The sequence below is a fragment of the Chrysochloris asiatica genome, unplaced genomic scaffold (genome assembly GCF_000296735.1).
Source record: "Chrysochloris asiatica unplaced genomic scaffold, ChrAsi1.0 scaffold00159, whole genome shotgun sequence".
NCBI lineage: Eukaryota > Metazoa > Chordata > Mammalia > Afrosoricida > Chrysochloridae > Chrysochloris > Chrysochloris asiatica.
The window spans coordinates 1,511,923-1,527,737 of record NW_006408677.1 but is presented as its reverse complement, the minus strand read 5'-3'; the positions used below and the strand labels follow the sequence as shown (position 1 = coordinate 1,527,737).

The 15,815-nt window shown below is 39.2% G+C and overlaps 1 protein-coding gene across 2 annotated transcripts in view; it reads left to right on the top strand.

The window, feature by feature from the left end:
- The first annotated feature begins 5,444 nt into the window (after positions 1-5,444).
- The window catches only part of COL4A5 (collagen, type IV, alpha 5), a 360,371-nt gene continuing 350,000 nt past the window's right edge, over positions 5,445-15,815 (top strand). For both annotated transcript variants that reach the window (XM_006871035.1, XM_006871036.1), the window contains exon 1: positions 5,445-5,752. In XM_006871035.1, the coding sequence (XP_006871097.1) occupies positions 5,672-5,752 (81 nt within the window). In that variant the 5' untranslated portion in view covers positions 5,445-5,671. The remainder of the gene's footprint in view (positions 5,753-15,815) is intronic.

Genomic DNA, 15,815 nt, shown 5'->3' with positions numbered 1-15,815 from the left:
GGCAGTCTTTCGTTCTGTTGGGCATAAGTTCTCTATGAGTCAGTACTGATGACAATAACAACAATAACAACAATTGCTGGATGATGATGAGGCTTGGAACCAACAGAATGCGGATGGAAATCTCATTCAGTTGGAGTCCTGATGTGGTGCTGTAGGATAAGCACTGGATTTCAAGGTTGCTTGAACCATAAAATCGATGGTTCAAACTCACCAACTGCTCCTTGGAAACCCTATACATAGTGGCTATGAGTCGGAGCCAACTTGACAGCACTTTATAACAACAACAACATCTCATTCAGTCAGATGTTGCAAATACTTCACACCTGATGGAAGATCATCACTCTTCTTTTAAAAAATGCAATGAAAAAAAAAATCATTCCTTAATCCTGGGTTTTAACATTTAGCATTCCATTCCTTTATATAGAATTGTTTCATAAACACTGACAAAGGATTCAAAAGCACCTAAATGGTCCTATCTTTAAATGCTCACCAATATTTCCAATATTCCATTATTGACAATTTAACTTTCACAGCGAAGTGATTCATAAATGTAGCACAACCTAGTTCCTGTCAATATATTTACAATAATGAGTTTTCATGAATATTAGACAAAAAAGATAACAGAAAATTCAAACATCTAAAGTTATCTGAACAGTGAAAGACACTACAAACCCAGAGGATAAACTGGAATTGTGTTTAGAAGATGGGAAACAGCCAAGATGGATGTGAATCGACAACAAAGAGTGTACAAGAAGAAGGAAAAAAACTTTCCTGCAAAAAAAAAGTCATCTTCTGAGAACTTATACAGTGATTCTTCTTTGATCCTTTTTCTCTTTACTGGTTTTGAAATCTTACACCATTAAAGATACGATGTAGAAGTAAACAACATATAAAGCAGCTCTAGACTTAAATAAGGCAAAACATAAATGTAATGTCTGTAGGTGCTGGAAGATTATTACAGCCTTACTAGGTCAAGCACATTGACATAGCAGGAGACATTGTAAAACAAAGAGAAAGGGCCCCAAACCCACACACCAAAGCAGTCCTTTAATTTGGAGACACACTTCAACACTTCCAAGTGTTGCAGTGTTTTAAGAAATACCCAGCTATCTAGAGTGATCCATTAATGCTTTCCCTAAAAGTACACTGACCTAGATCAACCAGAGTCTAAAAATAAAGGTTTTGATTCTTTTTAAAAAACTGACAGGATTTCTACACAAATTGTTAACCCAGTCAAAATCTGGCATTTCCAAAAACTTACCATTGAGCCACAAGATAACATATAACTAAACGTGTATAATGGAGGAATCGGAGAAGAGCATAGAGCCCCAGATCAATATTTTCTGTTTATAAAGTCTCGAACTTACTTACGTACCAGCTGGTGGTGTTCAGGGGTCATCACATATTAGAATTAAAGTTCTCTGGCATCCTCCACTTCATATAGGAGAAATCATTTTACTTCATTATGGTATTTTCATAATGGCATCATATGCCGGGTTAAAGTAATTCTTTTTTTTTTTTTCACAAATTTTTGGTAATTGTATTATGTTGAACTAAGTTCCATAAATAGCATTTTAAGATATTTAAAATATTTTAAAAGAGCCAGGTAAAAAAGTCTAAACCCACAAGGTAAATATTTGGAGTATATATTTATCTGTCATCTAATGATTTTTGCTATTATTAAGAGTTGTATGACTTCTTGTTGGAACTCCACAGTTTATTTTTGCCAACGTACGTAGCTAACAAGACGGGAAAACTGCAGCATCTCTGGTGATTCTAGTTGCTCCACCACCTTTGGTATATTTTCTTAGTAATTTCATGGGAGGGCTTTGTTAAACCTTTCTTGGCCAGATTTTGGCACAAATAACTTTGTCTGCAGTCCCTACCTGCTTGGTTAATTCAACAGCCTATGAAATGTTAACTTTTGAAAGTTCTTTTTTTTTTTTTTTTCAACCCAAACCCCTTAAAGTTTCCATTGTTTTTTAATAACACAGAAAACCAACAAAAGGAGAAATTGAACATCTGGTAGAATCAGTTCAGTTCAGGTAGTTAAGGAACCTAGATGTTGTCACCTAGTATTGCCAAAAGACTCACAAGCAAATATTTAAGTTTAACTTCAATGTCCTTATCCACTCCCCCACTCTCAAACTGATGTGTCAATTCATGTTCTTGTAGACCATGGTAAATTAGGTTTTTTGGCGATCAATGCAAGGGAATGCATCAGATGCTAGTCATGTAAGTTGTCCAGGGAAGAGGTTCAGAAAGTTGTGCTCCTTGTGTCTTCTGCGTTTATTTTCCCAGCCCTTTAAGGGATTTTTGGACAGTAAGATATGTCTGTATCCCAAAGACATTATTAGCCTGACAATCTTTTCCCTAAACCCCAATAACTCCCATTAGAAACCTGAGTGGTGCAACTCACTGTGTGCAACCCCCTAACACAAACATAAGGGATGGGAGAAAGAGGACTTCAAAAGAGGATGGAAAATGGTTGGGAGAAGAAACTCACCGCTAGTACCACTTCGTCGGTCAGGCACAATGTAACCAGGAGCAGCCACAACCTGAAAGGGGAGGGAGGGTAGATATCATGGGTTCCCCAGGCTCCAGTGTCCTGCCCTGTAGCCCCCTTCCCAAATCCTTTTTCCTAATGCAGAAGCAGAAGTACTTTCTCTGCAGAAACATAAGTACAAGTATAGTCCCAGTCCATAAGGTGGACTGAAGTAGGAAAAAGGAGGAAAGCTCAGGGCAGCAAGGGCTCACCCAGCATGCATGCTTGCGGCTGCTCCGGAGCTGGGTCCCGGGAGACTGCTAAGCGACTCCTCAGCCTCGGCTCATTCGGGCTCAGCGGATGCTTGGCGGCTGCTTCCTTAGTCAGGAGGACCGGGTAGGAGGGCGAAATGGCCCACTTCAGAAGAAACTAATCTCAGCTTCTAGATAAGAAGTGTCTCTAAGGGGAACACGCTCAGCGGTGCCCGTTACAACTTGCAGCACTCAGGAGATAGTTCCATGCACAGAGAGGAAGGAGTGGAAGGGAAGGGGGCGGGGTTGTCTGCTGTCAGTCATCCTCCCTACCTTGGGCAGCTGGTTGTCTTTCCCACTTTTAAGCACCTTAGCTGCACAAATCGACCACATGTATCTCCGCGACTTCACGCACAGACCTCTAGAGACCTTATCCACTAAACCTATGCCCTTACATACCATACACTGCCATAAGCCACTGTTAACTACTATACATACATAGTCTTAGCCATGCAACTCCATTATAGATTGATGGGCCCCAAAATGACCTTGCACACATGCTGAACCACAGACAAAAGTGCTTCAAAAAGTTCATGAAAAAAATAGAATTAAAAGATATTAGGATTTTTCTAGAACTTTTTAAAGCCCTCTGGTACAACTTTCCTTCAAATTGTTTGTACACTGTGTTCCAGAAGATGGGGAGGGGCAGGTGGGGAGGTGGAGGGAGTGGGTTGGTAGGGGGATCCTGGTCCTGGAGTTGTAAATATACTTTGAGCTGAGTAGACTCTAAGGACCACATGAAATAAATCCAATGCCTTCTTGAAAGACCCTTGTCAAACCAGTTACCTTGGAAGCTACTCTTATGTGTATCAGGGTAGAAATGTGCTCCAGAGAGTTTTCAGTGGTTGATTTTTCAGAAGTTGATCTCCAGACTGGGGAACTATCACCAGCAGAGGGGGTTTAATTATTTGCACCACCCAGGGGCTCCTGAAAGATTGTTGCTGTTAAATGCCATAGAGTGCACTGATTTTCCATGAACATCTATGGGGCAGTTCCACTCTGTCATATAAGATTACTATGATACGAAAGACTCATAAGGAGTAAATTCTAGGGTAAGAGATGATATAAATATTCTGCCATGAAAAACTCTAAAGGTGTAAATTCTGAAGAATTTGTCAGGAAATTCCTGGAAGGTCCTGCAAGTAGACCACATGTTTTCTGAGCCTGCTGGTACTTTCCGAAATGTACGTGTTAAAATTACCAAATAATGTTCAATCTGCTTTATTTTAGAGACATCAATTCAACTGCTATTAACTCCATATGAATATTACAAATTAGGCAGAGGCATGATTAATGGAAAATTGCACTAAATTTATGACCTACCCTAAATCCCTCTGAAACACAACTAAAAGGAGAGTCAATACCTTTTAATTATTTCAGTATCTTTGTTGTTGTGTGCTGACTCACATCGACCTTGTATAAAGTTGGCGTGGCGCTGTGGGTTAATGCGCTAGACTGCACAGTCGGTTTGAACTGCAAGGTTGGTGGTTCAAGCTCACCAGTCACTCCTTGGAAACCCTCTAGAGGGTCGCTATGGGTCGTAACCGACTGGACGGCACTTCACAACAACTTGTGGTTAGCAGTACAGTGCTTACCCTACAGTGCCAGAGATTAATGTTAGTTATGACTTTCAACGTAGATTCATAAAAATATATGCATGCATTCTGATAACATTCAAGTATATGGTAATACTATCTCTGGTAACTTAGTGGTTACGAATCGGGCTGCGAACCACAAGGCTAGTAGTTCGAAACTACCAGCTGCTCCGTGGGAGAAAGATGAGGCTTTCTGCTCCCATAAAGATTTACAGCCTTGGAAACCCTGTTTAGGGTCGCTATGGGTCGGAACTGACTCGATGGCACTTAACAACAACATCCACTGAATGCTTTCAGAGCCTCTGTGTATATAACACTCAGAACTTATTCACACATGTATAAAATGTTGTTGTTGTTAAATGCCATCGAGTTGATTCCGACCCATAGCGACCCTGTATAGGATTTCCAAGGAGTAGCTGGTGAACTTGAACTGCCGACAATACATACGTGCAATTTCTTCAGCTATATGCTTATATAATTAGTAATAGATGCACATGCTTTTCTAATAGTTTTACATCTTCTGCTAGGATGTAGAAAATCTGTCCAGGAAGCAGTTGGAAGTTAAATAACACCACTAGCTCAGGGAGCAGCGACCAAAATTTCTTTCTAATGATTAACAATAAAAAAAAAGCGTCTTTTGTGATCCATCCGCTAAAAAAATAGTCCAAGCTCAGGTCTATTTGTGGCTTTGGTGCGCTCACACCAATAAGAGTGGGACTGGGTAGGAAAGAGTAGTATCAATAGTCGGGATAAGTAAACGAACAGAAACAAAACAAAACAAAATAAAATCTTCCTGGTTGGTTTCATGGTGCTCAGTCAACGGATTTAGAAGTTTCCTCCCTCAAATAACTGAGCGTCACTCCCTCGCAGGTTGCTGGTGCAGTCTAAAGTTGTGGCGGAGGGATACTTAAATTCCCCTGTGCTGGTGGGGAGGGGGCGGTGCAGGGGGAAAGAAGGAGGAAAGTAGATCTGTAGGACTTGAGTGAGGGAAAAAGTTTGCAAGTCTGAACAGAAGGGAAAAGTGCGCTGGAGAAACCAACTTTGGGGAGGGGCAGGGGGGAAAGAAGAACAGCTTCTTCTTCTTTTTTTTTTTTCCCTTCCCCTCCCTTCTTAAAGAACTTCTTTCTCCTCACCCAAAAGGACCTGCACAATTTGGGACGCCCTCGCGGTTCCTCCTGGCTCTAGATCTCTGCCAATAAACCCTCAAGATTATGTCAGTTGGTCAGAGCCAGCCGGGGATTTCGTGTGGGTGCTGAAGGAGCTGCGGTAGCAGGAGAAGAATGAAACTGCGTGGAGTCAGCCTGGCTGCCGGCTTGTTCTTACTGGCCCTGAGTCTTTGGGGGCAGCCTGCAGAGGCTGCGGTAAGTCCTTCATTCTATCCTCCCCACCTTCTCCCCATCACTTCACGCTGAAATCCACTTTTCTGTTGTTTTACCTTCACTTTTCCTAGGTTTTGCCTAGGGAATTCATATTTAGAAGGAAACATTATTTAACATGTTTAGAAGGAAACATTATTTGCAACATTGGTAACTCAAGCCTTCTGAAGTCCGAAGGAGAGCTTTAAGTGTTTAAAAATAGGGCTACTTGCTTCCCTGCTGCTTCTGGCTGCTCTGGGGACCAGAGTAAAGCCAGAGGTGGGGGATGCTTGTTAATTGTTCACTAAACTCTGGTGAGTATTTATAATTTCTCCTCCTCACCCTCCAACCTAGGGTGTTTCCTTGCCTGGCGGCTAACTTTTTCACCACTTGTGCCCGACCTACGCACTCTTTAAACTTTGTAGTTTAAGCTTATGGCTCTTTACAATCCAGTTTCCATCAAAGTATTAAGCGCCCAGAAGTTCTTCCCCTTTGCACTTTCCTTAAGCAACATGACCCCCGGTCCCACAAAACCAGGTCAGGAAGGCCGCTGTGGAGACTGCCCCTTTTTACATCCTTTACATACCAGGAAGGGTGAGTTAATGATGGATGGCATCAGAGTTCAGATCTTCTGCACCTTAATTTTTTTAAAGTTGTGAGTTTTTGTTTGTTGTTTTGTTTACTTATGTTTTTAAACTTGCCTAGGCAATCGATTGTGTCCATTACATATTTAAAGGGAGATACCTCTTTTCAAAGGAGAGTGCAGGTTCTACTTGGAAGGAGTCTGGAGGAAGACTTAAATGTGAAGTCACAGAGTAAAGAGTTCCACTCAGTTTGAGAAATGGGTTTGAGAAGGATTCAAACTTCAGTAGATTTCCTAGAAGGTATATGAATAGTCCCACCCACTGCCTATCTGGGGATGAGAAGCAGATGGAAAGGAATGAATGACTTGGTTGGAGCATATGTTCTCCAGCCTGTTGCCCCCTGTCCTGAATTTCCTTTAGCCTCTGAAAAATAGGTGTGTGGCAATTGATTTACATGTTACATTTGAGCGATCTTAGTATGTGGCTTTAAAAACACTTTAATTTGAGATTGTGATTTAGGCCTTGGTATGGTTGAGTGACTAAAAGTTTGCCATATGTAGCTGCTCTGTGTTTTGGTTTATCTGGGTCCACTTTCTTTGAAGTTAGCTAGCTCACTTTCTTGTAGAATTCAGTATGTCTTGAGACCATGCTACCTTCCCTCTGTTTACAGGAAGTGTGTACTGTGGTATAATAAATGAATTTTACCTGACTCTCAGCATACCATAATTATGGCAATTTACTGAAGACAAATGCATACCAAATATTTTTAATTGTGCATTTTAAAATTTGCCTTAGTCAATGTAGATGCACGATTTGAAATGGATTTTTTGAATGCACAGCATGTTAATAGAGTAAGATTTAGCCACTTATTGGACTACAGTTCATGGGATACAATTATACTTGTGCTGTTAAAAATTATTAATTTAAAAATAATTTTCTTGGTGCCTGCTGCTTATGGCTGGAGCCCTGGTGTGGCACTGTAGAACAAGCTCTGGACTACTGGCCACAAGGTCAGTGGCTCAAACCCACCAACCACTCTTCAGAAACCTTATACAGCGTCGTTCTGAGTTGAAACCACTCGATGACACTTGACAACAACAACTGGGTATTGCATTTGGCCCAGAAGCAAAGAATTTGGGATGTTTGATAAATATTTCTCAACTTTTTAATCTTCCTGACATTGCTATTAATAAATGTGCACCAGATACCAGCTACAGGTATGTATACCAACACCGTACATCAATTTACATTAAATTGATTTGTATTAAAAGTGAGGTTTATTTTTATGATTGACAGAACTTGGAAACAAGCTTGTTTTCTTATACTTTCATATCAATGATTGAGCTTTCATGAGAAAATTACAGAAGACACCATGCAATTTTTTTCCTTCTTATATATAACTTTTAAAGAACATTCTGCATCCCATTTCCCTATCATTAGTCTATCATGCCCCTAATCAAATAAACCAGAAATACAAACCCACCACTGTCCAGTCGATTCTGACTCAGTACAACCCTAAGGGACAGAGTAGAGCTGCCTCACAGGGTTTCCAGGATTGTAATCTTTATGGAAGCAGATTGCCACATCTTTCTTGGAGCAGCTGATGGGTTCACAGCACTGACCTTTTGGGTTAGCAGTCAAGCACTTTAACCATTGTGCCTCCAGCGCTTACATCTAATAAAACAAGGGGTTTGTTTTCCTTGCTTCATACATCAACATCTTAGATGAAAGTTTTAATCATTTAAAAAATATGAATGGTATCTGTTCTTCATACTGGTGCCGGGGATGCTGGTGACCTTCTCTGATTGTTGATGGAACTATTCTAGTATTGAGTGACTAGAAATTCTTCCTATGCAGATGATAATATTAAGCTTTATCTGAGTCCACTTCCCCTATGTTACCAGATACTAATATATCAAGAAGAACTTTAGTTTCAAGAAGAGCACGGTTACTTAAATTGCTTTAATTTTTCACAGTTCAAAAAATGATTTATTGATCTCTGAAGCCATTCCAAATTATTGGGCTATCACATATATATGGACGATTTTGACTTTCGATAGAGTATCAGATAAGATAATGTAACCTCTGTACTGAAAGGTTAGGTTGGAAATGTCATTTCTAGTCATGGAAACAATGTTTTTATGTAAAGGTAGTTTTTTACCTGTATTGAGTTGCTGTCAATAGAATATGAACTGAGATTTATAGATATGGTATGCAAAATTATATCCCTCCTACTATGTAAATATTATTAAGTTGAGTGTGTATATGTAAATAGAATGGGTATATTTCTCTAATTTAAGCACTGGACTTCTAACCACATGATTGGCAGTTCAAACCCACCAGCCACTCTTTGGAAACCCTATACAGGGTGGCTATGAGTCAGAACTTATTCGACATCACTTAACAACAACGACAACATCTGCCTTTGTAACCAAGTACTAAGAATCCATCAAGGATGGGGATGTAGTTTGTGGCCATGGATCATTTTTTCCACTATAAAGTATATTAGCCCATTGGAAGAATTTTTCCTCATTGTCATGATCATTATCTTTATAGCTTATATTTGTGAGTTGCTTGGTGTAGGATAGACATATGACTGTTAGCCACAAGGTCAGTGGTTCAAATCCACCAGTAGCTCCTTGGAAACCCTATATAGGGTCGCTGTGAGTTAGAATCAACTTGAGGGCACTTAGCAACAACAACAAATATGTGCCAGACACCTTGTTAATAAGTTTGTGGATAAATGGAGATAAAAGTCAATGGAATTTTTGAAGCTCCTCTCATACATTATCATATTTAATCTGCACAACAGACCTGCTAGGTACATACCATTATTTTTGCAAATGAGAAAACTACAGTACTTACACTTAGAGTTTGTTGTTGTTGTTAAGAGTTTAAGTGTGTTAAAACTCATAGCAGTAGTAAGATGTGACGCCAAAAATTGAATCTAGAAAACTGATGAGGCAGGAGAAGACACTGGGAGAGGAGTACAAGAGTTAAAGGAAACAGAGGTAAATGCTGTAAAAAAAAATAAGAAAGAAAGACAAGAAAAATGAATCTAGGCGCAATTTGACTAGATTCATTTCCCATGACACTCAGTCTTTGCCCTTGACTCCTTTGTATGTAGTCTGTAGAGATTTATTTGCTATTTAGAGTGTTGGAATCTCTGCCACATTTTTTAACCCAGGAGGTGAAATGGAAATGATAATGGGGTTACATATCTTCCTGCTAGTGTTAGGAGAAGCAGCATGGTATAATGGAAAAGCTTTTGGCTTAGAACCAAAAGATTAGAAGCTGATTTCTATATATCTGTGCATAGAAACCTAGGAGCCCTGGTGGTACTGTGGGTTAGAATATGGGCTGCTGACCAAAAGTGGTTGTGGTAGTGTGCTGTTGAATCCACTCGGACTGAAGCAACCCTGTATAGGGTTTCCAGGATAGTAAGTCTTTACGGGAGCAGAAAGCCTTACCCTTTTCCCAAAGAGTGGCTGGTAGATTCGAACTGCAGACTTTGTGGTTAGCAGCCAACCTTAACAGCTATGCTACCAGAGAAGCTGGTTCAAACCCACCTGTTTGAACCCATAAAGATTTACAGTCTCAGAAACCATAGGGAGCAGTTCTACTGCATGTGTTGCATACACAAATATCAAAAACCAAATTAAAACAGGAACAAAGTGTATATTTTTACAAAGTCATAATGATATATGCATATTTATATGGTTTTATGGAATCACAATTTATAAAAAGTTAGTTATATAAAATAACTGTGGTTTGGGATAGATAATTTATTTTGGAGAAATATTTGTCTTATCATTGCTTTAATTAATTCAAGTCCATAATAATTTAAAATACACTTAACAACAACAGCAAGAAGTTGACTTTTGTGTCCTTTCAATATGTCCCCAATAGTATTTTTGTGCTCCCTTACTTTCTGGTACCATAGAAAGGTCTGGGCTAATTTTGTACATTCCCTGCAACAACCCTGGAGTCAGCTACTTCACTCAGAAATCTGGATTCTTTTTATGGAAGAATTGTATTTCGAAAGCAAGATCTAGATGCTAGATGTGTTTATTGCTAGAGGGATGTCAATGCTTCTAGGTCCTCTCAGCAGACAGAACTAGGAAATATATATAGTCACATGCCTACATCTATATGTAATTTTACTGTCTATATTAAAAACCATGAATTTCTACTCCTATTTCTGATTCTAGTCGTATACCACAGGATAAACATACCTCTTTGACGTAGTAGGTTCTCACCATTTTCTGGACTCTTCCTCAGAGATGTTTTATGGTTTTCATAGAGAACCTATGTTGTTGTTGTTAAGTGCCAGTTGAGTCAATTCCAACCCATAGCGACCCCAGTATAGGGTTTCCAAGGAGCAGCTGGTGAGAAATGACTTTGCAGTCTAACATATTAACCCACAGAGCCACACCAGGACTCCTGAGAAACTGTAAAGAGTCTTTAACATCTTGGTCTTTGGTGTCAAACTTGGAATTAGGTTAGTAGATGTGTGAGCTTTGGCCTCTGAGCTTAGTTTCCTCATTAGCAAAAGAAGGGCAGTAAACCTACCTCACAGGTTATTTTGAGAATAAATTGTGAAAAGTTACATAAAGCATTTAGGATTGTACTTGACATTTAGGATAGTAAATGCTGAATAAATTATAGATTTCATTCTTAAAAACTATTTATTGATTCTCCATTTCTTGCTACATTAACTGTCAAAATTCTTTGCCTGGTTTTCTAGGTCTATCATGTTCTTTTCTCTCATATGAACTAATGTTTCATTACATTTTAAAACATCGACTCTGTATTCTAGTTTAGATGAGCTTTCCTAAAATCCCTTTAGTACTGCATACATATGAGGATAAGTCAAAAAATATTGTTATAAAATCATGAAAAACTTTATTAAGCAAAAATCTCAAAATATCAAGTTCTTGGTTCACAACATATTCTTCGTCTAGGTCTATACACATCTAAAGGCGGTTTTCCATGTCTAACATTTCCCTGAAGAATTTTGTGCTCTTTGATTTACACCAAGTCAAAATGGCAGTTTTGGCATCCTCAAGGGCCTCATATCATGTTCCTTTTTCAATGTTCTTTGAGTTTAGGGAATGAAACAAAGTCTGAAGGGGCAAGATCAGGGTTGTAGGGTAGATGAGGTAAAGTTTACCAATAAAATGTTCATAGAGCAGCCCTTGCTATCCTTAAGGAATAAGAAGGTGCATTGTCATGTTGGGGGGAAAAAATCGTTGGTGCAATTTTCCTGGCCATTTTCTCACCAAAGCAGTTTTGGTGGATTTTTTTTTGGGGGTGGGGGAGGGAGGGACTTTTTTTTTTTCCATTGTGACTTGAGTGAAGGTTTACAGACAAGATCATTAGAAACATTAAAAACAACAACAACAGACATTTTTATTGTGAATTGAGTGAAGGATTGCAAACAAGATCATCAGTTTTACGTGAAACAAATCACACTTAGATTCATCTCAATGTTTGCAACCCCCTACATGAAACCTCCCCATGGTTCCTATTTCAATTCTACTCTCCTTCCTATACCTTCTCAACTTTGGCCTTTCAAAAAATAGATTGGTTAAAAGAGGGAAAAATTAGTTGAGATCACTCTATATGTACTTTAATTTTGGGGTGAGGAGTAAGGAGTGAGGGTTCAAGTTGGGGCTCTTGACTAGGTCTACGCAAGGCCTCCACCACTAGTCTGTCAGTTTGTCATACTGTGGAGACGTGTGTGTTGCTGTGATATTATTGGAAGCTATGCCACCATTATTTTAAATACTAGCAGGGTCACCCATGGTGCAAAAGTTTCAGTAGAACTTCAGACTAAGACAGACTAGGAGAATGGAGATGCGGACTACTGATTGTTTAGCCACTGAAAACCTTATAGATAGCAAGAGAACATTTTCATATACAGTACCAGAAAATGAAAGCATTCTTCTATGGTCTTCCCTATTCACTGTCCAGCTTTCGCATGCATATGAGGTTATTGAAAATATCATGGCTTGGGTCAGGCGCACCTTAGTCCTCAGGCTGACATCTTTGCTCTTTAACACTTTAAAAAGGCCTTGTGCAGCAGATTTGCCTAATGCAATACGTCATTTGATTTCTTGACTACTGCTTCCATGCAGTAGACACTGGCATTTAGAAAGGGTGTAATGCTGTAGAAATAAGTACTGGGCTGCTAATCACAAGGTCAATGGTTCAAACCCACCTCAGAAACCACATACAGGGTCACTGTGAGTCAGAACTGACTCAATGGTACTTAACAACATCATATCAAAAGATAAACTAGCTAACTTTTAAAAATTGGAATTGACTTGACAAACAGCATCAAAAACACTGTTAGGAGAGGACCCTAGGACCATCAAAGGAGAAGAGCACAAGCAGAATGTGGGACCCTATCCAGAGAAGCAGCGACACCAGAAATGGAGGCAGTGATGGGGACATGGAGAGAGGGAGTAGCCGAGGACTCTAGATTCATGGGAAGAGAGGGACTAAGATGGCAGCCAGGAGGCTGACTTGCAGAATGTGCCCTTTGGTTGTTTCTGTGTACATTCCCTTTCCCCTTCCCCTGCCAAAAAACAACAGAGGGAATGGAAGCAAATACTGTTGAATGATGATGCACGGAGGAGATTGTAATCATCGCAATGAAACAATAGTGTAAAACCAATGTTCTTCCATGTAAACTATCACTCAGTTCACAATAAACCAAAAAAAAAGCACTGTTAGGTAAATACTTTCATTTCGGTTTTTATATATAAAGCCTCTGAAGTCCACGGGGATACATGACTAGCTCAAGAATGCATAGTTAATAAGTACCAAGGTAGTCTGGCTCTAGAACTTATTCATGAAAATTTCCTCAGAGCCTATTTCATAAATGACAGATAATAAAGAAAAATAGTCATGTTGAAAAGATGAATAATTCTTATTTCCTGTTTCATATTCATAAGTCTTTCCGCCAACTGGTCCCTTGACTTGATTCAAGACAGGCTCACGAGCCACCCATCTGTTAATAACTCTTTATTAAAACAGCTTAGGCCATTCACCCAAAATTTTAATCTTACGAAAAATGCATCCCCCTATATTTTCCCCTGGACAGAAGGTGCCCTCCAGGAGTGCCTCCCCCACTGCCTTTTTCCTTCTATAACAAGTGGCATTGAGTCAGTTCCGACCCATAGCAGTAACAATGATATGGCATACTCCATACCCACTGACAGTCACAGGAGAGTCTTAGGAAAGCATCTGAAGGAGCAATGCATTCTGCCTTCCTTCCCCACCTCCTGTAATTGCTTATCCATTTCACACTGAAATGGCTGTGTCTGCCTAATGAAGACCCCTACGTTCATCTCTCCCATAGTGCAACTCCAAACTCAACCCTATTAATTACTAATGTAGTTTTTCCATTTTAGAGTAATAATATCCCTCACACCCATCTTCTCTCCCTAGAAAACCAGACTTGTACGTACACGGGAGCTTTAAAAAGTTCATGGTAAAAATGCATTACCTTTCTATTTAGTTTCCATGAACTTATTGAAGCCTATTGATACATTTGAAATTAGAAGTTCCCATCCATTTTGTACCTTTTCTACTTTTATCTTTCCCTGTTTTTCCTCAGAAGCGACATGACTGTTTATTGTCTGTTTGCTTTTACAATTCAAATGTATTCCTCTACAAAATCACAAACTGTTATGTTTTTTGGTTTTTCCAGGTGGCATTTGAATAGCTGAACTGGATGCTTCAGAATGATAAGAATCTGTTCTTGCCAAATTAGTTTTCCAGAATGATTTTATAGACTATATTCCCCTACGTAGTGAAAACGTGTACCTATTAGACAGTTTTAATATTCTTTTTCTGTGTATTACAATGACTATGGAAATTCTGCTTAATTGATTGCCGGTTGATTGGCTGATTTGAACTTATTTGCCAATGATTTTCTTTTAAAATGTAATCATTCCATCATTTAATTCTCTCCTGATGATAGGAACTATGGAGCAGAAGTAATTTTTGAAAATATGTTCTTTCTAATTAGCATATTATAAACCTATCACCAATCAGTTGGCTAAATTGTCATTATAAATATTTGTTTTTAATAGCCATAATTCTGGAGGGTGTTTTGGAAAGGCCTCGTTATTGTGATATCTGATACCTATACTTCTTTCATGTTACCCAACCAGATTCTCATTTTATGCATCAATGCTTGAGTTTATTTACCTTCATTATCTGTGCAGATCCAATTGCCCTTTGTTCCTTTAGCAGCTTCTGTTGGTCTTTAACCAAAAGGGTAGCCTATGCTGATTCCTGTTACCTTGTTGAATGGGAATCTTAAATCCCTTGTTGTTTCCTAATGAAACACAGACAAAGGAAATTGTTATAGAAGAATTTTTGTTAAATTTTATTAGTAACTTATTTAAAAAAATTACTGCGATATAAATATTATATTACTAACTTGTAGATAAACTGGAGAGTTCTGGTGTGGTGCTACAGGATAATGTGCTGGTCCGTAAGGTAAGTTTGAGCCACAGGGTTGGCAGTTCAAACCCACCAGCCACTCCTCAGAAACCCTATATAGGGTGGCTATGAGTCAGAACCAACTGGATAGCACTTAACAACAACAACAAGAGAAACTTAAGCACCATTTATAAGTAAGTGCTAGTCTGTTTAATGGACTTAGTTTTCTAACAATGAACAATAATGAAAGAGGACTCTAAGAAATTCTGTTAGGGCATTTGTATCATCTTATATGTCAGTCTGATAACATTTTTCTCATATGTTAAGAGAACTGACTAGGTTGTTTCTGAAACCTATTATACTATGTATGACATTACTGGTATACTTGAAGGAGATACTGGGAACTTTTTGGAGGGGAAATAGTATTGCTAAGAATGGGACACTAGTAAAAAAATTGTTTATTCTGTATTTACTAGCTCTCTGAGATTTGCTACAGGATTATTGTCCATAATCTCATACTTGAATTGATGTAGTTAAATGTTTCTGTATGTGGAAAATAGGCACAGTAGTGCTTAGTTATATCAGAGAGGTGGCTTTCTGTTGCAAATGGTTGTTGTTGTTATTAGGTGCCATCGAGTCGGTGCTGACTCATAGCGACCTTATGCACATCAGAACAAAACACTGACCGATCCTGGGCCAACCTCACTATCGTTGCTACGTTTGAGCCAATTGGTGCTGCCACTTGGCCAATCCATCTCACTGGGGGTCTTCCTCTTTTTCTCTGACCCTCCACCTTACCAAACATGATATCCTTCTCCAGCGACCGGTCCCTCCTAACAATATGTCTGAACTATGAGAGATAAAGTTTGGCCATCTTGGCCTCCAAGGAGCACTCTGGCTGCACTTCTTCCAACACAGATCTGTTTGTTCTTTTGGCAGCCCATGGTACTTTCAATATTCTCCTCCAACACCATAACTCAAAAGCATCAATTCTTCTGTGGTCTTCCTTATTCACTGTCCAGCTT